This window comes from Drosophila virilis, chromosome 5, assembly GCF_030788295.1.
Source record: "Drosophila virilis strain 15010-1051.87 chromosome 5, Dvir_AGI_RSII-ME, whole genome shotgun sequence".
Taxonomy (NCBI): Eukaryota; Metazoa; Arthropoda; class Insecta; order Diptera; family Drosophilidae; genus Drosophila; species Drosophila virilis.
In genome coordinates, this window is record NC_091547.1 from 9,523,327 (window position 1) to 9,547,588 (window position 24,262).

Here is a 24,262-nt window from a genome sequence, read left to right on the forward strand (position 1 = left end):
CTTCGAGTCGGCCAGCACAGTGCGTGCAGCTGCTTAGGCTTGACTTGGAATGTGGCAGCTGCCACAGCCTGTGCCGGCGCGCATCAGAGGTGTGCGGAAGTGAACTGGAAAGGGGGGCGGAGAGTGGAGTGGAGTGGAGTGGATTGGTGTTACAGAGTAGGCTTAATTGTTAAGGTTTTCATAACATTTAATTTAGACGTTAATTTTGCGCCTTACATTCTAATTTAAAATGTTAACATTTAATTATATATAGTTTAGCATTTGTTTGTTTTCTTTTTACTTTCATTTTTATACAGTTTGTTGCTGTTATTATTAAGAAATTTCTTGCTCGCGTCGGTGTTTGTTGATTGTTTGCTGTAAGTATATTTCCATACATGTATATCTATATATATATATATATGTTAATGTTAATGTTTAACTAATTTATTGTTGCCCAGCGACATGTTGTTGGGTTCACTTGCATTAGTTGCTCTCAAAGTGCACTGCTTGGTATTATTATAAGTTAATAAGTAACTATTTGTATGAATATGAACGTCTGTATGAATATTTAGAAATATGTTAACCTGTCACAGCTAATTTACACCTAACGTGTCTAGTAGGCCTTTAAAAAGTGTAGTTCCAAATTTATAGTTTGTTGGGTTTGTGAAAAAAAAAAAACTATTATTGATTTGATTGATTGTTTGTTGTTGGCGATGTCCTTGCAGGCGGCAGGCAGGCAACAAATTGGTTGGTTGGTTGCTTTCTTTGTTTGTTTTTGTTTGTTTTTGTTTGTGATGTGTTGAGTTCGTGAGTTTTGTGTGGGCGCAACGCAAGCAGCAGGCAGTAGTCATAAATTGCAACGTTAACTAAACAGAATCATCTGCAAGTAAATAGACACGAGTTATTTATACAGATGCGATAAGTTGTACACATATAGATATATATATATATATATATATAGATCACGCATACGCACCGTGATACCACCATTTAGTCTTTTTGGGATTCTTGTTGCATGTCTTCACGTAGAGTGTGTTGTCCGGCGGTCGCTTCTTCTCGCGACAGCTGCTCAACATGGAGGCTATGCTAAGGCACACCGATTGCACCGACAGCGCCGGCGACCAGTCCTCGGTCAATATGGATAAGCAGATGTGACCATTGCTGTAGACATGCGGATGCACGGGTATATTGCTGCCAATAAAAGTGACCTGCGAACAGAACACAAACAGAAACAGAAACAGAATTTGATTCAAATATATTATACCAAATTGTATTTCGTTCAAAAAACTCACCTCTGGCGAGTCAAAGGGATATTTATTGTTGAATTTAAACAGCAGCTGGAAGTCTTCGCCCTCATAGAGTGTGCCCTCGAAACCTTTAATATTTATTTTCCATCTGCAATCAAGACATCAGCCATATTAATTAGTTGCTCGTAAAAATGCCAAATAAGAGAAACAATTGTCCGCTTTGTTAAACGCGCCAAATTGCCAAATTGCCAAACTGAGCCAACCAGTTTCTTATTTTGTTGCTGTTTTCGACTGAACTTGGCCCAGTTGCGGCTGTGCGGCACTTACTCTGACAAATTTTGCTGTACGCTTTCGGTGTCAACAGTCACGCCTGGCGGTGGCTCCTTGATCAGGGACATCAGTTCTTTGTGCAAACGGCGCTGCAATTGGAGAGAGCAGAAACCGACGAGTCGCAAATGAGCATCGATTTTATTTTTGGCAATTTAGCCCAAGCCCACAAAGTGCCCTAAAATTTCAGTTTTCCTTCTTAACGATATATCGCGTGTTTTGCTGGCCAAATATAATGTCTGTATATATGATGTCTGTATATATGGAGACTTTATCGCTTACACATTTCCTTTTGGCTTACAAACGTCAATCTGCGATATGTATATATATGGAGTGTACAAATGTATATATAGATAGCATTCTATAGATTAGATAAAAAACTGCTCGTGCAATGCTCTTGAGCCCCCTTAAACTGTCGATTGTTTTCGTTATTTTGACTCTCTACAAAAGTTGCCTTTCCGCTTGTTGTTTTCTCTGTGTGAAATTAAAAGCCACAAATATATATATATATATACATATATTTATTTGTGTATATATCTTGATATATTGCCATTCTCATGGTTTTTTCGAGCCGCATTTATCAGTTTGGTCGATAAGAGCTAAGCGCCTTGTTCTACAGACTCGAGTGTATCTTGGCCCGGGCGCAATTTAACAAAGGAAATTAATTATTATCAGAGCAGACCAAGGCCCAAATACCTATATATTTTTTTTTAGCTGCACTCTCATAACTTGTTCCCGGAAAACTCTAGTCCCGCCCAGCTAATGACGCAATTTGGCAATTGAACGGGCCAATGCAGTGTATAAGGGCACACAGCACCTAGTTATCTATGCATATACATATGCATATATACACATGTCTATATAGAAGTTCGCATGATAAAGTCGCGAACAAGTCAAAGGCTAACATTGTGCGAAGGTGTAAATCCCACAATAAGACGATAATTCATGCCAGCTAGATATGGCGTTCAGGCCCGATAAGTCTGGCCAAGGCCAACGGGCGCAAAGTTCGAGTTCGTTTATCTGGCCAGCAGGAGGTGACCGTCCGTCCGCAGGAGGGGCGAGCAGGTGCGAGTACTTGCCTCCCAGCGCGAATTGTCCAGCAGGAGGGGCTTGCCGCATTTGGAGATGGCCGGCTTTTGGGGCTCTTTGGGCTCATTGATGATCTCCGATTTGGGAATTTTGTCTTTGGTTTTCTTGAATAGTTTCAGCATTTTGTTACACGTTAACACGAAACACTCGCGACACTTTTGGTTTTTGAATCTGATTTGGTTTTGTTTTGTTTGGTTTTTGTTTTGCTTTTGTAAAGCGCTCGCAATGTTGCTGTGTTTTAGACTAAAATTTATTAATTTGATTTGTTTTAAATTCGTCGTCTCTCGCTTTTTGTTTTCGTTAGCCAACTATGTCGCTTTACGTTCGCCCAGGGCCCAGCACAATTTATAAACGCACTCGACCAGCAGCCGCATTTTAGCCACAATTCAAACGAAATGCACACAGTTCAATATTCGCGAGGAGCAACAGCCAAATGTGCCAACGTTCCGCGTGCGACTGTGGCAAAAGCGTCGAGAAATTTACTCAAAGCCAACACACAAAACCAACCCAAAACCCCACCCGAGCACACCCGCCCAGCAGCTGTTCGAGACGAGGCGTCGACAGCGCCGAGCAGAGCCGGCAGAGCTTGTCAACGTCAGCGTCAGCGTCAACGTGCCTCTGTCTGCGTAGTGTGTTTTTCTCATACCCTTTCCCCTTACCCGTGCGCAAAGGGCATTCTGGCTGGGATCATTTGCTTGATACATCATACACAATCCTGCGCAGATGCGATCGTGAGACATATAGCTGCTGCTCTTCATTATCTATATATATGTACATATATTCCAACTGATCGAGAGATTCGCTTGAAATTTGAATAAATATGCAGTCAAGTCCACTTTCTTTTAGCTATTGTTTAAAAGTTCCTTCCAGAGACTTCTTGAATAGCAATTGTAGAGTATTCGCTAGCCGGCACGCGTTGTTATTGTGCGCTAGCTTTACTTTTTTAGCTTTATCTTTTATTTTTTGCGCTATCAAAATGTGCATTTTATGAGCACGGCTAGGCTAGGCGGAAAAACTCGTTTATAGCTTCAGTTTTCGCATATATTGCACAAGTTGCATTCCCTGCAATCTTTAAGCTGCAATTGTGCAGCATCTGTCCCTCAGCTAGAGCACGAGACTTGTTGCCTAATAAAGGCTACATTCAGCTCGGCTTGGCTCTGCCCTTCACAATTGGCACGCTCTGCCCGCCTGATAAGCAGCTGATAAGATAACAGCACACACACACACACAAACACAGGCACAGCCACAGACACAGACACAGACACATTGATACTTATAGATTTATGTACATGTGCGTGCTATTTTTGCTGCTCGCCATAAAGCAAAAAATGGTCGAAATATTTGCAAATCGAAATTAAGGCCAAAACGCGGCTAAACGCAGTAAACAGGCCAATAAATGAACTTCAGTCGGCGGCTGGCGACGACGTCAATTGAAAATTTATTGCAATTCGATGAAATCGCGAATCGCGAATTTCGAAACTGCATTTGGAATTGCAAACGTGCGAGAATATCAAATCAATCAAAAGTCAGCAGCTCTCTCTATCTCTCTCTCTCTCACTATGCCTCCTCTCTCTTACTCTCCCTCTCCATCTTGCTAAACAGATGATCCATCGATTATGTAAGAGCGCTAATTAGAATTAGAATCGTTAATAAGCCATTTAGTGCAGCTTATTAACAAATACGAATTGGAAAATGCGGCTAAACATCTGGAATCTGAACTCAATTAGATGATAATACATCAACTGAGGGTCAGAACAAATTAAATAGTTATTATTATCTAATACTGGAAATGCTTTAAAGATTGCACAATAAACAGCCTCTAGATCAAGTTTGACCAAAAATACTTGGCATACTCAAGCTGCGGATAATCCCAGCCCCAATCCCTGTCAAAGCCTAGATTATAGATTGTAGATCCATTCAAGTTAGTCGCGTCCCCTCCCAAGTCGATCGAAAATGTGTGTCAAGACTTGTTTATTGCTTTACTAAATATATATATATATATATACTATAACTATTCTAATTTGTTTTGCTTTCAAATAGCCGCAGTTGGTTGTCAAGCGCTAAGGCAATGCTCCCTGCTAGGCAAATCTTTAGAAGCCAATGTGCAACGACTCGAAGGTACCCTGTAAACTGTCTGGGCGTATATGAAGAATATCTAGAATGTGCTAGCAAGAGTCTAGAATCAGTTAAGGGTAAGATTATGAAGTTAAGTCATAGAAGAACTAGACTGACTCCTAGACAACTCCTCCCCTTCATTTCTGTGGCCCAGGGCATCTTTCTGTGTACTTAACATATTTTGGAAATTCATAAACAAACTGCACACTCATTAAAAAACAATTTGGCGAAATGAAAAAAGCTTGGAAAATATTGCGAGACTTTGACTAATTGCGTGAAGCATAAAAAGGTAAACAGAGAAAAAGGTAAACAACGCGCAGTTTCTTTCGATTCGTTTCGCTTTGTTTTTCAGGCGCTTTTCGCCAGAATTATCGCATAAACAAAAACGAACTTCTGCCAGGCAAATGGCTGATAAACTTGATAAAAAGTAGCCACAGCCGCTGATAAAGATGCCACAGTGTGAAAGGGGGCGGCAAGTGGGCGGCGAGTGGGCAGTGGCCGATGAGCTGGCGGCATCTGCGACTGCGGCTGCTGGTGAAGGCCACAACAAGGCTGCAACAACAACAGAGACGTGTGACGAAAGCTGTGGCCAATTCTGAGTCATGGCCAAAAACAATTTAGATGCCGTTTGCTGTTTGCCGTTTTCATTTATAATTTAGCATTTAGCATTTCGCATTTCTCATTTCCCAGTTGCCAGTTGCCAGTTCGTTTGCTTGGCCAATTAAACACTTTGGCCGTCTGGCGATATTTTTGGATCTGGCGACCCGGCACGGCCCGGCCCGGCCCGGCCCGGCCTTCAACAGTGAATCACGACCCACTGGGCCCAATTATGCAACATTTCACATGCGCCAAAAGCCATATAAAACGATTTCCTGAATGCGGCCCAGCACTGAAATGCACAACAAGAAGAAGAAGAGCCCTAAGCGCATTACAAGAGAGAGAGCAAAAATCGCAAAAATAGCAACGAGCTGGCGCAGGCTACGAAGGGAGGGGAGGGTTGGGGTTGACCTGGCAGGCGGAAGAGTGTAACATAACCTTAAACTTGCAATTGCTAAATCAACAATTTCGACCTTCGCCGAAAAGCTTTACGCTTTCCACAATCAATAAGAATAAACAAATATATGTGCATGTGCATGTGTGATATATATATATATATATGTATATATGTACATATATATACGTGAGACTCTTGACAGCTTCTGCTACGTCACCGCATTGTGACGTCAGAGTTCGCTAGTGTTTTATCTTTTTTTTTGGCGCTGACTGTCGCATTGTATAAATAACATCGAAAAAATAAAAAAAAAACATAAACCTGATGCGCCTGTTCTGAAGAGTCACTCGAGGCGAGCAGAAGAGCGAGTACAGTGAAATATGGAGGGGGAAGGCGTGTATCACGTAGTTGGCGAGTGATAAAGATACAGACTGATACAGCTCATCTTGCTGCCCCATTGATTCCGTGCATGAGCAATCGGGGTAATGAATACAAAAGCTAATGAAAACAAACGCTTTCAATGGAATCGAAAACCAAGCAGAGCCGAGTGGGAACGTGTCCTCAGTGGAAACACGTGAAGTGCGCATGGGAAATGGCAAAATTAATCATAATTCATGGTGATAAATATGCTTAGAGATCTGGCAACACCAAAACGTTTTCCGTACCTGTTAAGTTGGCTGCGAGCGAATCAATGCAATCGTAAACTAATCAGAGCCGGGTGGGAACGTGTCCTCAGTGGAAACACGTGAACTGAGCATGGGAAATGGCAATAGTCATATTATATAAATCATAATTCATTGTTATGCATATTATAGATTTGAATTGCAGCTACAGCGATCTGGCAACACCAACAAGTTGTCTGTACTTGTTAAGTTGGCTGCGCTAGACTACAGTGTTAACCGAGGCCTACATTAAAAAGCAATTTGAAATATGCAAATGTTTAGAGTTTTGTAAAATGTTGTTGATTTGTTATTTTACTTTGCTATGTAAACACATCAGGGTTCTATTTTTATCTCTAATTGTAATAACTAATGAGATACTAACTGCTCAAGCGCTTGAGCTGATTACAAAACAGTTATACTTCATTTCTGGTATCGTTACAAGCCAAACGTTGAATACATAATGGTCTCTAGGCGCAGTAATAAGAGAAAAGTGTGGCTGGCGATAACAATTTAATTTAATAAACGACAATAAACCACGCTCCGTTGCAAAAAAAAAATCACAGCAATTGGTGAGCAACGCGCTTTTATCATTACAATTAATTTGCATTCACTTGATAAAGTGCACTACAAGAGTACAGTAAACAATCGCTAAAAGCAACCGTAATTTCTGTATATTATATATATATATTATTACGAGGCTGATAATTGAACTGCGCAAGCAAATAGAAGCAAGAATTAAATACAATCGGCTTATCTGTTGTAATTAAAATGTATTCCCACAGCCAGGTGGAGCTTAGATAAGAGAACAATTGTTCGATTGCAAATCGCATTTGGCAGGGTCAAAATGATTAATTAATTGTGCCATTGTCTCAGTCTACCCATAAGGAAGTTGAGCCTTATACGACATTAAAGTCTTTGTGCAGCGATCCCAGCCAATTTTGAATGCTTGGCAAAAAGCAAAAGCCAAATTGGCAGCTTGCAACTTTACGCTAAAGTTCACATTTCGAATTAATGACAAAACTGCCTATTGAACGACAAAGCTTGCATATCAAATATGAACAAACTGGTTCTCTGCTCGATCTATACACTTATATATATATATATATATATATAAATATGCACATAATAAGTAGGTACAAATAAATATATATATTTAAGACAAAGCAGCTTTTTGCGAGCTATAAATGTTGTTAATTTATTATGTATACGACTGAAAGTGCAAGTGTGGAAATCAACAAAAACTCTTCGCGCAGACTTCTTTGGCATTTGTTAATTTATAATTTGAACGCGTGCCAAGAAACTTGGCTAATTTTTGGCTAAAGATGTGTGAAGAGATACAAATAGAATAAAAAATATAAGACCAAAAAAAAAAAAACAAAACTAGTTGACAGTTCTCGCGTGCCAAGGCAATTAACGGACTGGCCAATTAATTGAAAGGCTGAAAGGCGCTTCTAGCCAAACCGATAATTAAATCGATAATTAAAAGTGTTTTGGTGTTCGCACAGTGCATGCAAATCGTGTAAACCTTTGCGCAAATGCGAATTAGCCGGAGCAGAACCAAACCGAACCGAGCAGCACAGACTGAAGCGAAATGCAAATGCGCGCGTGCGAATTCGCGTGTCAGCGAGAACTGAATGGAAGCGACGGCGAAATCGAAGCAAAAAAAAACGGGCGAAGTGCGCGTACGCGACGAGCTTTTCGAATTGAGTGAGCGAGATTGCGGGCAAGATATAAGGGCAGAGCAGCGCTGTGAACAACACTGAAGGGGGGAGAGTTGTCAAATAGGAAGCGAACAGGCAGCAGCAGCAGCAGCACAGGATCGATAGATGGCGCTGGCGTACCAAGGCTTGTTTACACAGCGTAAATAAAAAGCGCCCCAGTCGGACGCTGATATAAACAAACAGAGCCACATAAACAGTTAGAAGCTGCCGCATTGCAATTGGTTGCATAAACGAAAAACGAAAACCGAACGGGTCGATGCCTGTGCACATGTGTGGGTGATGCACTCTTCGCCTGACCTTAAGGGCCTTGACAGTTACAAGTGAAACTGCAGAGCGGAACCTGGCAGCAGCAAGGTAAACAGTTGACAGGAGAAAGTGTCGATGGGCGAAGACAAAGAAGCCTCATTCAATTGTTATATAACGAGCGGCTGGCGGCTGGCGACTTCCTTCTCGTGCAGGTGAAACCCTGCTGATAATGCCGCTAAAGCATCTGCATGGTTCGCTGCAGCGATAAGATGACGTTGAACCTGTGCAGCGCGCTAAAACAAAAAACTGATGGGCAGACGACGCGCAGCAGCCGGCAGCGACAGCGCAGCAGCTGACAACAAACATTTGCACAACTGCTTTTGCGTACGCTTTTTTTTAACGCCGTTTAATTGTTGTGCGACGCACAGCTGCTGCTGCTGCTGCTGCCAGCTAGACAACTAGACAGCTAGGGATAAGCCACTCACCTCACTGGGCGACATTGATGACATATTCCTTGGTATTTGATGGCCGTTGCACTTTGCTCGTTCTGCTTCCACTTGTTCGAAGTGCTCGCTGTGAACGTCAAGCCGCTTATCCTTTGACCTGCTATGCTGTACAATCTATTTCCTGTGGTGCACAATTTTGAATTACAAATGTAAATTATTGTATGTTACATTGCCAACTATATTTGAACAAAATGTTAAGAGTTGAGGCAGTGTGTTTTTTACCTTACAACTGTGACGTGAGCGGCTGGCCAAAATATACTTGGTATGTTGTTATTGATATTCGTTTAGTTTTGGTATTTAATTGCAACAATAGTGCTATCGATAGTTCACTTAACAGAACGCAAACAGCTGTTAGTGTTTAAATATTTTTATCTGACAAGTCAATCTAAGAAGTTGCGGCCCTTCATTTGATATAAATTAATGTTATCAATGAAAAAGTAAAAAATGTATAAAAACGAGTATATCAGTTTTGTTGCCAGCTGTTTGTAAACTGATCAATAATAACAAACAGAAACTATCGATACAGCCAACTGCGATTAATTTTAGTATTTTTCATTATTTTGGTGTATTTTAGCGTATTTTTGGACAGCGTATTTTCGCAAGCGAGCAGAGCTTTAAAACAGCTGTTGAGAATAAACAAAGCAAAAATTTTGTTAATTTGCAAATAAAATCAAATGTATTAACTAGCTGGCAAAATGTTGTGCTCAGTTAATACGCCTCAATAAGCGTTCAGCAGCTGAGCTCAAAGAGCAAATTTTTGCTGGCTGGTCAAATAAATGCATTAAATAGATCTGTAATTGACGAACACTGGCGGCCATAACAATAGGCACGGCGCCAGTTGACGCTATCAGCAAGTGTTGTTTTATATTGGACACAGATAAGCATCTATCTGATACTTTTAAATACACACGCAGCAACGCTTTGCAATTCAGTAAGAGGTTCCCTTTACTGGCGGGCATATCGGCACTAAAACAAGAATGCATTTCGGCGTTTTGGGCAGCGGAATTATTGGCTTGACGAGCGCCTTGGAGCTGCAGCAGCAGTTTCCCACGGCGCGGGTCTCGATCATAGCGGATCGTTTCAATGAGGATACCGTTAGCTATGTGGCCGCGGGCATCTTTCGTCCCGGCACCAGCTTCATGGGTCCCACCCAGGAAATTACGCAGTATGTGAGTGACCCCGTGGGGTCGTCAAATCAATTAAGAGATCTTGACGCTCAATCGTAAATATATGTATGTTTCTTGCAGCCAGTGGATGAGGGATGCATTTAATTACTGGGACGAGCTGCGCCGCTCGACGGAATCGGCCCTGGCTGGCGTCTGCCAACTCTCCGGCTATATATTCTCACGCACCACGCCCTCCGTTGTACGGGTAAGCAGACAGCCGGATAACTAATCAGTTAATCGGAGTTTCCATTATCGCGTTGTAATTATATAATATAATTGTGATTAATATTGATAACTGTTTGCCTGGCCAGAATCATTTCATCGAGCAGCTGCTGCCCGTTTACCGACGCGCCACGGAGCAAGAGCTGCGTCTGTGCCAGGGCGGCTGGAAGTACGGCTCCTTCTTCACAACCTGCCTGACTGAGAGTCGTCTGTTTCTGCCCTATGCCACCAAGAAGTAAGTTGTGCCCAGTTCTGCAGCTGCCCCTTGATTGATTGATTGATTCTGTTGCCTTGCAGATTCCTGGCGAACGGCGGTCAAGTGTTGCGCCAGCACGTGAGCAACTTCTTCGATGTGCCACAGGACTTGGACGTGCTGCTGAATTGCACTGGCATGGGCGCCAAGGAGCTATGCAATGACCAACATTTGGTGCCCATTCGCGGTCAGGTACTCAAGGTGCGCGCACCTTGGATTAAAACCGCTTTCTACGGCGATCTGGACACGTACGTGCTGCCCGGCTTCGAGACCGTGACCCTGGGCGGCTGCAGACAGTACGACAGCTACAACACCGAATGGTGCAAGTACGACAGCATGGCTATCAAGGAGCGCTGCTACGATCTGCTGCCCAGCCTGAAGAAGGCGGAAATTGTGCGCGAGTGCGTCGGACTGCGGCCGCATCGGTCTGTGGTGCGCGTCGAGCCGGAGCTGCTCACCAATGATCAGGGGCGTCGGCTCAAGATTGTGCACAACTATGGACACGGCGGCTACGGTGTGACCACAGCCCCGGGCACCGCCAAATATGCGGTGCAGGTGGTGCGTGATATGCTCGCTGGCAATAGCAAATTGTAGCGTGATTTCAATTGCATTGTTGATTTGTTAAATTGTTGATTATTAAAATGTTTATATGTGCAATCTGTTTTATGCAGAAACTTTGACCCATGCAAACTTTTATTTCGCTTTGCTTGGTCCAATAAATGAATCAAAATTTCTGCTGGCCATAAAAGCAAAAAGCAATCACAAATATTGCGATAAGGTTTGCTTAAATACGTAATATTCAAATAATGCGCGCATTGCTGTAGCTATCGATACGTTCAGTCAGTGTTGGCTAACGTTTGCTGTTTTCTGCTAAGTGCGCAAATGCGCCGCATGAATGGAAAGCTCTTAAGCTTTCGCTCGCCCACACAAACAACAACAACCCGCTGCTGGGCATCGATTTTCACCACTGGAGCAGAAAGAAGCAGCAGCTGGACAGTTGAAACAGTTTAAATGATGAAAACGTATACAAAACGCTTATATTCGCCGCGTTAGTCAATTCGCCGAAAGCACCACACACACACACACACACTCAAACACACGAACAGGGACATATGCGTAGCTGCAGAAAATTTTTTGCCTCATTCGTGGTCCTGTAAAAGTCGACGAGGACGTGTACAACAGAGCTAAGGAAAATTCTAAGCAAAACTAAAAAAAAAAAAAGGTGAAATTGAGTTGAGAAAAACACTTTGCCTGGCGCCAGCAACTAAATGAATAATTGAATTGAATCGGGCGAGACAAACGCGCGTGAAACGCTAAATAATTGATTGAATAATCGTAAACAAAAAAGCGCTAAATTCTAACAGCAGGCAGCTGGCAGCGGGCACTCGAAACTCTAACCCAGTGCCAAGGCTAAACTTTCCCAGTGCTGCACGCCACAGACCCTAAAAACCAGTAGCCAAACGGACAGTGCGAAAAAAAAGAAAGAAATTAGAGCGAAAAAGCAAACTCGCAGCCACAATATCGATTTGTGTATATGTGTGAAAAATAACAGTAAAGAGCTTACACCCACGCGCGCACGCACACCCACTCACACACCTGCACACACCAACACACCATCACACACACACACAGTCCGCAGACGTCAACAAAAACAACAACAGCAGTTGGTCACAGGGAACAGCCGCAGCACTTAAGGAATTACCCCAGGATCTGCAGACATCCGGCGCAATCCCAGCCCCACTCACACACACACAAGCACACACAGTCACACTTAGCCAGCAGCAGCTGCAACAATAAGAAAGAAAAAACAACAACAACAACAAAAAGAACCGTAACAACCTCAAGACTAAGTCACAGTAAGTGCATTTGCCTTAATCGTAAGAATACGTATACGCCGCATGGTACTCATGATTTATGCATGTACAAATATACTTATGCAGACACACACCCACACACACACATGTCCAGCTGCATGTGCTGCTTCGTTTCCGCAACAACAACAACTGTCGTCGCATTTTGATATCTGCCTTTATTTTTATGTTTTTGTTTTTGTTTGCCCAGTGAAAGTTCTCAATGCCAAATGCAAGCGGTAAATGATTATTTCATTGTTGTGGCTTCACAACTGCAACTGCAACTGCAACTGCCAGCAGTAGCTGTTAACTGTACTCAAAAACAAGGACAACAACAAAACAGCACTCAACACGTTAGTTGAAGTCTATTGCACATCTGTTAAAAATTTAACAGCGAGCTGTTCTGCTTTATATTAATTTCAATGATACTATGTCCTTAAGATGACGTCAAATGGAAAGCAGTCTGCAAACAAAACTCTTTCGGTGGCAAAGCGTGATATCATCTCGAATGGTGATTGATTGCGCAAACATAGTTGGGAAGCTTATTTTTAAAACAGATTTGTTAAGAATTTCTAAAGGCGAGGACTACTTAAATTTGATTGCATTTCAGCAAAAATGCAATAAGTACATGTTTAAACAGCCCAATTATTATGAAAAGATGCTAAATATATGCTCCTGCGAGTAATAAGTTTATTGTAGTCCACTGTTTATTTCAAAGTGCTCAAATGTTATCGAAAGACTATCGATAAGAGTGGTAAAATAAATCGAATTTTATTAGCATCAATCAAATATTTTGTATGACCAATTAATTTGCTTCATGTCGAGTTTCTGACTAAATGTGAAAGTTTAAACTGAACATAACTTTTGTGTCCAAGTTGGACAACATAAAGTCTAACTTTATTTATATTTTGATTGAGTTATTGCCAACTTTTGAGCAAGCACACACACACACACACACAGATACAGACAGACAGACCGAGGTATAAATGTTTGTGCGTATTTGGCATTTGTGGTTCGATGCCGCAACTCGTTATCAATAATTGAACTAGCCCAAAGGTTATGCTGGCAAATGGCAACAGCTGCTTGAATGTGTTTCACGGGGAGCTGACTCGCAATTTGAAACATAAAATAACAACAACAACCACGACGTGGTTAAAAAAATCGATAATTAGGGAGCCTGGCAGGGCAGATAAAAAACGAAAAACATGCTCGCATACGCAGCGAACAGCTCTGATAACAGCCTGCACTTATTTACTTGAGCATGACTGTCGTTGCTTGTCGCTGCCTGTTTGTGCACGTTCATGCCTGTCGTCGGTGTCGTCGTCGTCGCAGTGCGCCCCTCGCTTCAAGAGCCTATCAACAGCAACCGAACCCGCCGCCGCCGCCCCCGCCCCCCAGATGGAGCTGTGTCTTTTGCCAGGGCCTTGAGGATGACGCGAAAAAGGGAAGAAATCACGTTGCTGCGCAACGTTTGGTTTAATAGGAAAGGGGGTGGGGGAGGGGGTGGGCGGAGTTGTGGATTGGGGTAAGGGGTAAAAGGATGTTGTAGTTGACTATACAAACAAATTATCGACACAATGTTGTGTGCGCTGCGTGCACATGAAAAAGTCACTCTTAACTCACAATTTTGAAATAGCTAAGGCCATATTCCCAGTTACCCCCACTAACAAGCCCGCCTCCCTTTCCATAATCTCTCTCCGCCGCCCGCTAAAGACAAGGCTAAAACTTTTTCAAGGCCAACCTAGAGCTGATTGCTTCGTTGTTAGTCGAGCTGCCTCTTTGAAATTTCTTCTTGAGCTGCCAATGACGTGACAGTCATATTAAAAACAGCTCAACTACTCGCCAGACCCAAAGGCCAAAAGAAATATTCATATTGCCAGACGGCAAAATTCACAAGAATATCGCTTTGACAGGCAGCCGCTCTCTCGCCCTCCCTCTCTCTCTCTCTCTCTCGCTCTCTTTACATGTACATACATATATATATTTTTATACTGCAATGACAGTTGGGTAATAAAGTCTGCAGCAAGCTAAAGAAATCAGCTGCATATCAGATTTAACAAAGATTTCGCATATGTATACATTTTGGCTCTACTCACGTTTTTGCATTGTGCATCCATTGCTATGTAAAAAGTTGAGAAACACAAATTTAACACGAATATAAAAAATGGCGTTACTGTATGAAGTGAGCAGTGCTGACAAACTGACGTTTGTGCCTATCGATAGTTTCGATATTGCGCCATTGGATTGTTTCTCTTAAATTTGGTAGATGTTGGTGCTAAAAATAAAAGTTTAAAAATTAAATTAGTGCGCATTAAGCTTTCCTTAGTTTATTGGTTAGTTGCGAATAATTCTCAATATTCATAGAAAAACTATCGATATTATTAACAGGGGCTTTCGAGAGGTAGTTCTTTTTGTTAGTTTTGCAGCACTAGTACTCAGCAGCAATACCAGCCCGACCAAGGCTCGTCAGGCTACTTGCCACCCACACCTCCCCCGCCCATAATGTACAGCCCACCAACCCACCAACAAGTCAAATGCTTTGCTTTTAGAAAATATAAACGCAACTTGTTTAATCCTCCACCGCACAGACGACAAATCAAATTCAATTACTCAAAATGCCCAACAGGTGGCGCTTTTCCGTCTTTCGTTTCGACGGCTGGGGGCGCTGCTCCTGCTGGTGGATTTCCTGTGGCCGATTAAACAGTTGAAGTGCTCATTAAAAAAATATATAAAAACAAATCTGCGCGCTGGCTACTCGATCAGCTGAAGCCGGGTGCCAGCGCCAACGCCGACCCCTACCACGCCCACGCCTACCCCTACCCCTACCCCGAGGCCATCACCCATGCCGCAAATGCCGACGCCGCTTGGCATTGTCAACATCATGTCCTCGCTCTGCTCCAGTTGAAAGTGTCCGTTGCACTTGCTAACGAGGCTGTTGTCGCCCTCGCTGCCATTGTTTTCCACGTTGCTGCCAATGTTCCGGAAGTTAAGGCTGTTGTTGCTGTTGCTGTTGTTGCTGTTGTTATTGTTGTTGGTGTTGTTGGTGTTGCTGCTGCTGTTGCTGGAGCTAAAGAAGATGATGGAATTGGGGCAGCAGGAGGGCAGCGGCTGCTGCTGCTGCTGCTGCTGATCGGCCGAGTCCCGTTTGAGTATTGTGGTGCAGATGCTGGCATTGGAGCTGGTCGTGATGGTGGTGGTGGTGTCCAGTGTCTCAATGAGCTGCCCCTCATCATCGGAGCTGACCGCAGTGGGCTGCACCTTGAGCTGCTGCTGTATCTGCTGCTGCTGTTGTTGTTGTTGCTGCTGTTGCTGCTGCAGCTGCTGCAGCTGTTGCAGTTGCTCCTGTTCCTGCTGCGACTGCTCCTGCTCGTCCTCCATCTCCTGCTGCTGCTGCTGCAACAGCTCCAGGCGCATACGAGCCAGCTGTGTGGCATCGTAAGGACAGAAATAGTTGAGATTTATGATGCGATTGCCGAGCTGCTGGACGGGACGCGAATTGCGGGCGATAGGCGTGATGCCGTCGGCGCTGAGCAGCTGACGAAAGTGGCGCAGCTGAAAGTCGCTGATGGCCAGGGACTCGGGAAAGAGAAACCACTCGGTGCCCTGGTAGCAGGGCGGCTGCGTCAGCGAGCCACCGTAGCTATAGAAGCCCGTGCGAAACGGATAAATCAAATAGGAGAGCGGAAAGGGCGCAATGTGGACACGCTTGCCGGGCTGCTGCACCAGCTTGAGGTTCTGCATGAGCGGATCCAGAAACGGATTGTGAGCGGACAGCTCAAAGACATAGGCAATCATGAGCAGATCGTAGCTGCTGGTGCAGCTGCGCGGAACAGCGGCGCCTGTGCGATGCAGCACCTGCATCTCAAGCGGAAACTTGCGATGATTTAGCGTGTGCTCGGAGCCCTCGCTGTTCGACCAGCCCCAATGGAAGCACAGCTCCACAAACGTATAGCTGGCCAGCAGATCTGCTCCGCTGATGGTCGGCACATTGCTGCGAAACTGGGCGCGCAGCAGCAGCGTCTGGCCGGTGTTCTCCAGCACAATGCTGGCCGGCAGCTCGTCATAATGATTCCAGTTGAGCAGCTCGCGTATGGCCAGGCGCTGCACCACCTGCTCATCGATGTTGACCGGGCTCTGGTTGTTACCGGCCTGTGTCCAGGTGTGCGGTCCCTGCAGCATGGTGTAGTCAAAGCTGCTGCCATTGCTGCTGCTGCTGCTGTTGTTGCTGCCGTTGACGCTGGCCATGCCCTTGGCGCCCTTGCGCGAGAGAAAGGAGAAAGCGTAGAGCTTGCTAAAGCCCTGGACACGTTCGCGCAGCTCCTGGCCCAGTTCCTTGCGCAGCTGCTCGTCGGCCTGGTTAAAGAAACTCAACAGCAAACAGAGGCCGGTGGTGAGGAGCGGATGCTGCCAGGCCTGGCCCAGCAGCAGGCAGACACCCTGCGCCAGCCAGCTGACGAGCATGCCCAGCGTTGTATCGAACATGTTGTGGTAGAAAGTGTAAGAAAGAAAGTTCTCAAAAAGTGATGCGAAACGAAACGAGCAAACGATAAACGTAAAACCAATGCGCGCTATTCAATTTGAAATTAAGGCTGATTTTGAAATGTATTTTTTTTTTTATATATATTTAAACTGAAGTCGAGCAATTGCTGCTAGTGTTTAACTGTTGCTGGGAATAATGATCTGTTGTGCTCGATATTACAAAAAAAAACACATAAATAGAATAATTCCAGGCTAAGCTGATCCCACACGAAACACCTAATCACCCTGTCTCCATTCTAGCCCACAATCATGGCTGGCGGTGGTGATCCCAAGTGGCAAAAGGATGCGGCCGATCAGAACTTCGACTACATGTTCAAGCTGCTCATCATCGGCAACTCGAGCGTCGGCAAGACCAGCTTCCTCTTTCGCTATGCGGACGACAGCTTCACATCGGCTTTTGTCTCCACCGTGGGCATTGACTTCAAGGTCAAGACGGTTTTCCGCCACGACAAGCGCGTCAAGCTGCAGATTTGGGTAAGTCCAGACGAACTTCATCTTGGATTAGTCAAAAATACATGCGTTGCGAGTGTTGCATAAATGTAAATGGAATTGTTGCTGCCTTCTCTTAAGTTGAGCTCGTCGCATTTTCTATCTTATTATACGCTACACATATACAAACAGATATTCTGGGATGCGCCAAGGCTAATCCTTGTCTCAGCCAAAGCAATTAAAAATGATGTGGAAAAAGCGCATAACCCTTCAATTCATCCCATGTCTGGACAATTTAGATGTCGCATTCATTATCTAATCTTTAGCTAAGCCAACTTCTTTGGCCAGGCAAAAAGCAGACCTGACAATAAAACTGATTTAAAACTGTGAAGTCTAGGAAGAGCAGATAATTTAATTAATTGCAGATAAACTCAATTAATATACCAAAAATTGCAAATGCCATTGAAAGCCTGTCAAACGTAACGTATACTCAATATAAAATGCACAGCAAAGGCTGGCATAAAAAGTGTAGCATACTTTTATGGGCTGTACAAATTTGTGGCAAATTTCTGTGGGCTCGCAAAATTTGCCAGCCATTTAGTAATGTGACAAGTTTGTTCACAGTTAACACTCTCCACCCATCCCAAACACACACACACACACACACACACACACATACACACACAGAGAATCAGCCGTATTGATTGCTGAGCTGTGTCTATTTTGGCATCAATGTCATTGAGCGAAAGGCTCGCTGCACGGGGCAACAAGTTTCACAGGTGAGCGCACTTCGAAGTGTTCTCAGACAACCATCGCAATGCGGCTGTATGGGTGTGTGGGTGTGTGGGCAGCACTAATTGCGTTTGCGTTTTATGCACATGACACGTATGTAAAACATCGCACATAGACATAGATATTGACCTGCCTCAGCTTACTGACCACAAGCCCTGCTTTCATATGTGTGTGTGTGTCCTTTTGGCCAACAGGATACGGCTGGGCAGGAGCGTTACCGCACCATAACCACAGCCTACTACCGCGGCGCCATGGGTTTCATTCTGATGTATGATGTCACCAATGAGGACAGCTTCAACTCTGTGCAGGATTGGTATGTAAACCCAGACAGACACACACACAGTGTGTGTGCCTGATTGTGTGTGTGCCTAATGTAATTATTGTATTTGTTGTTTAGGGTGACACAAATCAAAACGTATTCGTGGGACAACGCTCAGGTCATATTGGTGGGCAACAAATGCGACATGGAGGACCAGCGCGTAATCAGCTTCGAGCGCGGTCGCCAATTGGCCGATCAGCTGGGCGTTGAGTTCTTTGAGACATCGGCCAAGGAGAATGTCAATGTTAAGGCAAGTCGATATCTATCTATATCCATGTATATATATATATCAATTAAAATCTATTTGTGCGTTGACAGGCTGTTTTCGAGCGCCTGGTCGATATTATATGCGACAAGATGTCCGAGAGCCTGGACGCGGATCCAACGTTAGTCGGCGGCACACAGAAGGGGCAGCGCTTGACGGATCCGACGCAGGGCACGCCCAATACCAATTGTAATTGTTAAACATGACACATGTAGCCGATGTTATAGACAAACTAACTAGCCTATATACACACACACACAGACACACACACACACACACACACACACACTCCCATAACACGCAGTCAGTTACAATTTGAAGTTAGCAAAGGTTTATAGTCGCAGAGAAATGCAAGACCTTTAGACAAAAAAAAAAAAACATAAATAATATATATACATGAATGTATATCATATTATAATATTATATTTATACATGATTTGCGTTGTCGCTCCGTGTAAATGTCAAGTTAATATGTGCATGAATACTTATATTAATCAGTGTTTCGATCATTTGTTGAGCTTGTATTTGGGCATTAGAGCAAAGAATTTACGGCGAGTTAGGATCGAAGAGAAACCAAATCGGAATGCTGCATAGTTTATGCCAATGAATAATACAAATGTTTGTTTTCAGTGTGCTTCGAGAGATGTTGCTAATTTGTCAATGTGTTGTGTGTAAATTGATAACGATACCGATTACGATACCGATAACGATAACGATAACAATTACGATAATGTTAACGATAACAATAACTCATGTCTAAGTGCAAAATGCAAATGTTGCATTCAGTTATGCACTTATTAAATATGCACATTTTGTGCTGTATTTTCCTCGACATTTCCATTTACATTTCCATTTCCTTGTCGTTTTCTTTCATCCTAAGCTTAACTTCGATTTCTAAACCGTATTTCATACATTTGATTCGTAACGAACTTTTAGCTAAGCAAACTTTTCAATGTTGTTTTTTAATGTACATACGCTGGCAGCAAGTTTACCGTTAGAGAAAATATGCTTGGAAAACTCTTGAACAATGAAAATTATTCGAAAGAAAGGACAAGCAAAATAGCAGCAAAAACGCACAAAGCTAGCGAATCGGTGAAATTAAACATAAATATACACATGCATACATTTATATAAACTATCTATTATTATCTAACTAGCTACACACACACACACACACACACACACACACACACACACAGACACACACACACTCATACACACACACATGCACAACCTTACGCGTTGTACATGCATAAAAAGGCTCTAGTCAAAGGTCATTATTATAATTATAATTATTATTATGTATGTATGTATTTATGTAGTGAAATGAACAATTTTAATGTGTTGCATATTATAAATGGAAATTATACATATATAAATATACATCTATACCATATATATATATATATATATATAGACAATTAACAAAAGAAAACCCTCAAGCGAACGGCATCAAATCATTTGATTTATTTTATAGAAAAGTCGATTGATTTCTTTTTTAAAAGAGAAAATAACTTTTTTTCAAGCAGATCTGAAGAGCTATTAGCTAGTTGGTTAGTTGAGCATATGCCCTTTGTGGCCAAGTCTGACAATAAACGATTGCAAAAAATATGCTTGACTAGTGGAAAGTGTGGAAAACTGCAAACATTTTCTCAACGCACAACGTTATGATTTTCTTCCGCTTAGATCTCTTTTTGAATTTTCAGCTACTTAACAAATTGACAATTAAGAATTGAACCCACCGTGCGAGACTGCACAGTGCAACAAAACACAGAGAAATCGGTGCATTTAATTTTAATTAACTACACTTAACTAAACTTCTATTTTGCTGTGCACACAAAATAAAGTTATGTTTTTTTGAATAATCTTTGAAGGGAAAGGCCGTGTTATAATTTAAAAGAAAAAAAAAAAAACACAAATTGGAAATTGAGAAATTCTTGCGCTGCCTTCTCAACAATTAAATAAATTAATTGAATGCCAGCTGACTTTGAGATATTATTATATATTATTATATATTATGCATGTATAAAAGAACAAAACAATTTTGTATAGCTAAAAGAAAACAAAGAACGAACAAACGCTGAAATATATTTGAGGAAATTGCTCGTAATTGCAGAGTTTCACTTGAAATTAATTAAAGGCATATCGCTGTATTATAAATACCCCCCCAAATAAGCCTCCCCCCCTATCCAAAGAAAAGATGCACAACGAGACGCATAGCCAGATCTATCTGTTAAATACAGTATATTGTATTTGCATAAATTGGAGAATAAAACGAGAAATGAACGTTTTGCTCGTTTGAGATTTGGCATTTTCAACTGTTTGTAATATAATCATAACAATGGCATTATATTTATACCCTATACGATTATTGTATTGTATTGTATGTGCTTATAACCCAAACAGAAGAAAAACAAAAAACATTGTTAAAATACTGTAATAGTATGATTTTCTTCGTTGATTTAACTTATGTTCGGGTTGCCTTTTTATTTTTAACAACACGTCTTCTTACTGCTAGTACTGTAGAGAGACTGCCTTCCACTTCTTCTCTGCAGCCGCTTTTCTTTATCGATATTTACTTATCGTACTGTTATAATTAACATAGATAGTGACACTATAATACCCTGGCTAGGGTTACCAATGATGCTCTTATCCTATTACAACTCGGCCATCCTGACAAAGAGAGCTCCCGATCTCTGTCTTTTATATGTGTATCTATCTTTATAACTAATGCTTATTGCCTATTTTCGCATCCAATGCTTAAAGTTTTGGCTATTCCAGATACCAACGTACGGGTTGCGAGATAATTGAAAGCCTTCTACATCCTTTAACAAGTATCTATCATTTTTTAAAATCTTTTCTATACTATAAGGCCCTTTATATCTTGGTATTAACTTTTTTGAAACTCCTGGTGTGCTATCAAAATTTTTTACCATGACATAGTCACCTATTTTATATTCTACTGATACTTTCTTCTTTTTATTAATCCGCTCTTCATTTCTGATTTGAGCTTCTTTTTGATATATTTCTCCACTCTTTCTTATATTTTCTAAATTTCTTTTATCACACGTGTTCACCTGTGTAAACTCTTCTAATTTTTCTTTTAATTCATCAACAACTTTTCCTTTCTGTTGTAATCCGAATAACATTTCGCTTGGAAATTTCTTTATGCTTTTGTGTTGTGTGTTGTTTATTGCATATTCAACATTTTCTATAATAACATCCCAATGTAAACCATTTTCTGGCTCCGCCATTTTTGCCATCATCGGACCCAAGTCTCTATTCAACCTTTCCACCTGACCATTTGCTTGCGGACAACCCGTTGCTATTTTAATATGCGTTACTCCCTCATTTTTTAAAAATTCATCAAACTCTTTTGCAGTAAAACAACTCCCTCTGTCCGATACAATGAACTTAGGTCTACTATACGCTCTGAAATAATCTTTTAATGCCTTAATCGCTTCTTTCGTACTTGTTGTCTTTGCTGTATATAGTCTAACAAATTTTGAAAATCCGTCAACCACCGCCAATATATATTTATTAGCCCTTCCTGCATTAATTGGTCCATAATGGTCTATATGGATCATCTCCCACGGTTTGTTTCCTTTCGGTATGCTATGTAATAGTCCTTCACTCTTACCCGTCTTGGGGGCGAAGGCAATGCATTTTAAACAATTCCCTATATGCTTTATTGCTTTTTCCTTAATATATGGGAACCAGTAACTCTTTCCAATGGCATCGATCATCTTATCTCTCCCAGCATGTCCCAACTCATCATGATATTTGTAAAGTACATGTTCTTCCATATCCTTTGGTACATAAAAAACTAATCTGCCATCATTTGTTTTTCTGTAAATGACCCCATTTCTCATTTCGAATAGCTTGTGCTCTTCTTTTTCTAACATCTTTCTAATATCTACCAGTTTGTCATCTTTGCTTTGGCAAATAACTAAATTGTCCTCAAAACTATTGGATTCAATAACTAAAATGTCCTCATAACATCTGCTTAACGCATCCACATGTTGCATTTGCTTGCCCGATCTATGCACTAACTCAAAATCGTAATTTTGTAGTTCTAACGCCCATCTAGCAATTCTCGGATTTAAATCTATTTTGTTAAGCGTTAAAGTTAAAGAGTTGCAATCTGTCATTATTTTAAATCGTTTTCCCTGCAGATATATACGAAATCTGCGTAATGCGTAAATGATGGCTAGCGTTTCTAACTCAAAACTATGATATTTAGACTCTACTTCGGTTGTTCTTTTAGAAAAATAAAAAATCGGGTGTAATTTCCTATCTTCTTTTTTTTGAAATAAAACAGCCCCAAATCCCACTGCGCTGGCATCACAATGTAGTTCTATTTCTTCTTTGTAATTATATATTGATAGTACTGGCGCCTCTAACAATTTATCTTTTAACATATTAAAACACTTAAACTCCTCTTCTCCAAACTTGAATTTCTTATCTTTTTTCAATAAATCATATAAGGGTTTAGCTAATATAGAAAAGTTTAAAATGAACCTCCTGAAGTAGGAGCATAACCCTAGGAAACTTTGTACTCCCTGAATTTTGTTTGGTATTGGAAAGGATTTAACCGCTTCTAACCCTTTTTCATCAGCCCTAACGCCTTTACTATCCACCACAAATCCTAAATATTTAACGCTGCTTTTAAAAAATTCACACTTATCTAATTTCAACTCTAATTTGTTTTGCACCAGTCTTATAAACACTTCCTTTAAGGTCTCCATGTGTTCCTTTATGTTTGTACTTGCTATCATAATATCATCCATGTAAACAATTACCTTATTATCTTTTATCATATCACAAAATATGTTATTAACAAATCTTTGAAATACATGTGGCGCAGTTTTTAAACCCATGGGCATCCTAAGAAATTCATATTGTCCTAAAGGGGTAACAAATGAAGTGTATTTAATAGATTGCTCATTAACAAAAACATGAAAATACCCGTTTTTTAGATCCAACTTTGAAAATACTGTTTTTCCGCATAGTCTGTCTAATAAATCGTCGATCAATGGTAGCGGGTAGTTGTCTCTACATATAATTTTGTTCAGTCTTCTAAAATCAATACATAACCTCATGTCTCCAGTTTTTTTCTTCACTAGTACTATAGGTGATGCATACTCTGAACAACTTGGCCTAATGATTCCATCTTTTAAATAGTCGTCTAATAATTCTTGCAACTTTTCTTTTTCCATATAAGATAACCGCCTAGGTGTACAATTAAATACTTTGTCGTTTTCTAATCTTATGCTTAACTCATGTCTTAATTTTGGCTGATTTGGCCTTTTCGCTTTTACATAAGTATTTTCAAATAAATTTTCAAATTCACACTTTGTGCTGTAATCAATATCTTCACTTAAAATATATATATTTTCTCTTTTGTTAGAATCTTCCCAACTTATTGTTAAGATATCCTTCTCAAAATTCTCTTCTAACACTCCCATGATTTCGCTATTCACTGGCGCTTCATTAACATGATTATTAATTTTAACTGCACTGTTTCCTATATCTTCTATAATC

General features: G+C 41.5%; 5 protein-coding genes across 8 annotated transcripts in view; 2 read left to right on the forward strand and 3 right to left on the reverse strand.

Annotated features, from left to right (window-relative positions):
* Nucleotides 1-407: 407 nt before the first annotated feature.
* LOC6626551 (ubiquitin-conjugating enzyme E2 W) lies at nucleotides 408-9,244 on the reverse strand. Of its 4 annotated transcripts, none has more exons than XM_070209562.1 (6): nucleotides 9,106-9,244; nucleotides 8,863-9,004; nucleotides 1,554-1,645; nucleotides 1,272-1,374; nucleotides 956-1,187; nucleotides 408-859 (listed from the first exon to the last, which is right to left on the reverse strand). In XM_070209562.1, exons 2-6 carry the CDS (start codon nucleotides 8,884-8,886, stop codon nucleotides 846-848), a joined length of 465 nt encoding a protein of 154 aa, XP_070065663.1. In that variant the 5' UTR covers nucleotides 8,887-9,004; nucleotides 9,106-9,244; the 3' UTR covers nucleotides 408-845. The 4 variants fall into 4 exon arrangements, with proteins under 4 accessions (XP_070065663.1, XP_070065662.1, XP_032292623.1 ...); XM_070209561.1 differs by lacking the exons at nucleotides 8,863-9,004; nucleotides 9,106-9,244 and adding exons at nucleotides 2,633-2,873; nucleotides 7,936-7,952; XM_032436732.2 differs by lacking the exon at nucleotides 9,106-9,244 and having other exon boundaries at nucleotides 8,863-9,075.
* A 259-nt stretch (nucleotides 9,245-9,503) lies between these two features.
* On the forward strand, nucleotides 9,504-11,204 carry Daao1 (D-amino acid oxidase 1). The gene is made up of 4 exons (XM_002050532.4): nucleotides 9,504-10,048; nucleotides 10,131-10,254; nucleotides 10,361-10,506; nucleotides 10,569-11,204. The coding sequence occupies exons 1-4, from the start codon at nucleotides 9,861-9,863 to the stop codon at nucleotides 11,116-11,118; spliced, it is 1,008 nt and encodes a 335-aa protein (XP_002050568.1). The 5' UTR covers nucleotides 9,504-9,860; the 3' UTR covers nucleotides 11,119-11,204.
* A 330-nt stretch (nucleotides 11,205-11,534) lies between these two features.
* Rab3 (RAS oncogene family member Rab3) lies at nucleotides 11,535-23,178 on the forward strand. The gene is made up of 5 exons (XM_002050530.4): nucleotides 11,535-12,380; nucleotides 17,154-17,387; nucleotides 18,329-18,447; nucleotides 18,532-18,703; nucleotides 18,772-23,178. Exons 2-5 carry the CDS (start codon nucleotides 17,163-17,165, stop codon nucleotides 18,916-18,918), a joined length of 663 nt encoding a protein of 220 aa, XP_002050566.1. The 5' UTR covers nucleotides 11,535-12,380; nucleotides 17,154-17,162; the 3' UTR covers nucleotides 18,919-23,178.
* Nucleotides 14,543-24,262, reverse strand: part of stan (Protocadherin-like wing polarity protein stan) — an 83,993-nt gene continuing 74,273 nt past the window's right edge. The window contains exon 8 of the mRNA XM_070209550.1: nucleotides 14,543-14,649. Coding sequence (XP_070065651.1) covers nucleotides 14,628-14,649 — 22 coding nt within the window. The 3' untranslated portion in view covers nucleotides 14,543-14,627. The remainder of the gene's footprint in view (nucleotides 14,650-24,262) is intronic.
* Nucleotides 14,913-17,044, reverse strand: CAH13 (Carbonic anhydrase 13). Its single transcript, XM_002050531.4, has one exon. It carries the CDS (start codon nucleotides 16,854-16,856, stop codon nucleotides 15,126-15,128), a length of 1,731 nt encoding a protein of 576 aa, XP_002050567.3. The 5' UTR covers nucleotides 16,857-17,044; the 3' UTR covers nucleotides 14,913-15,125.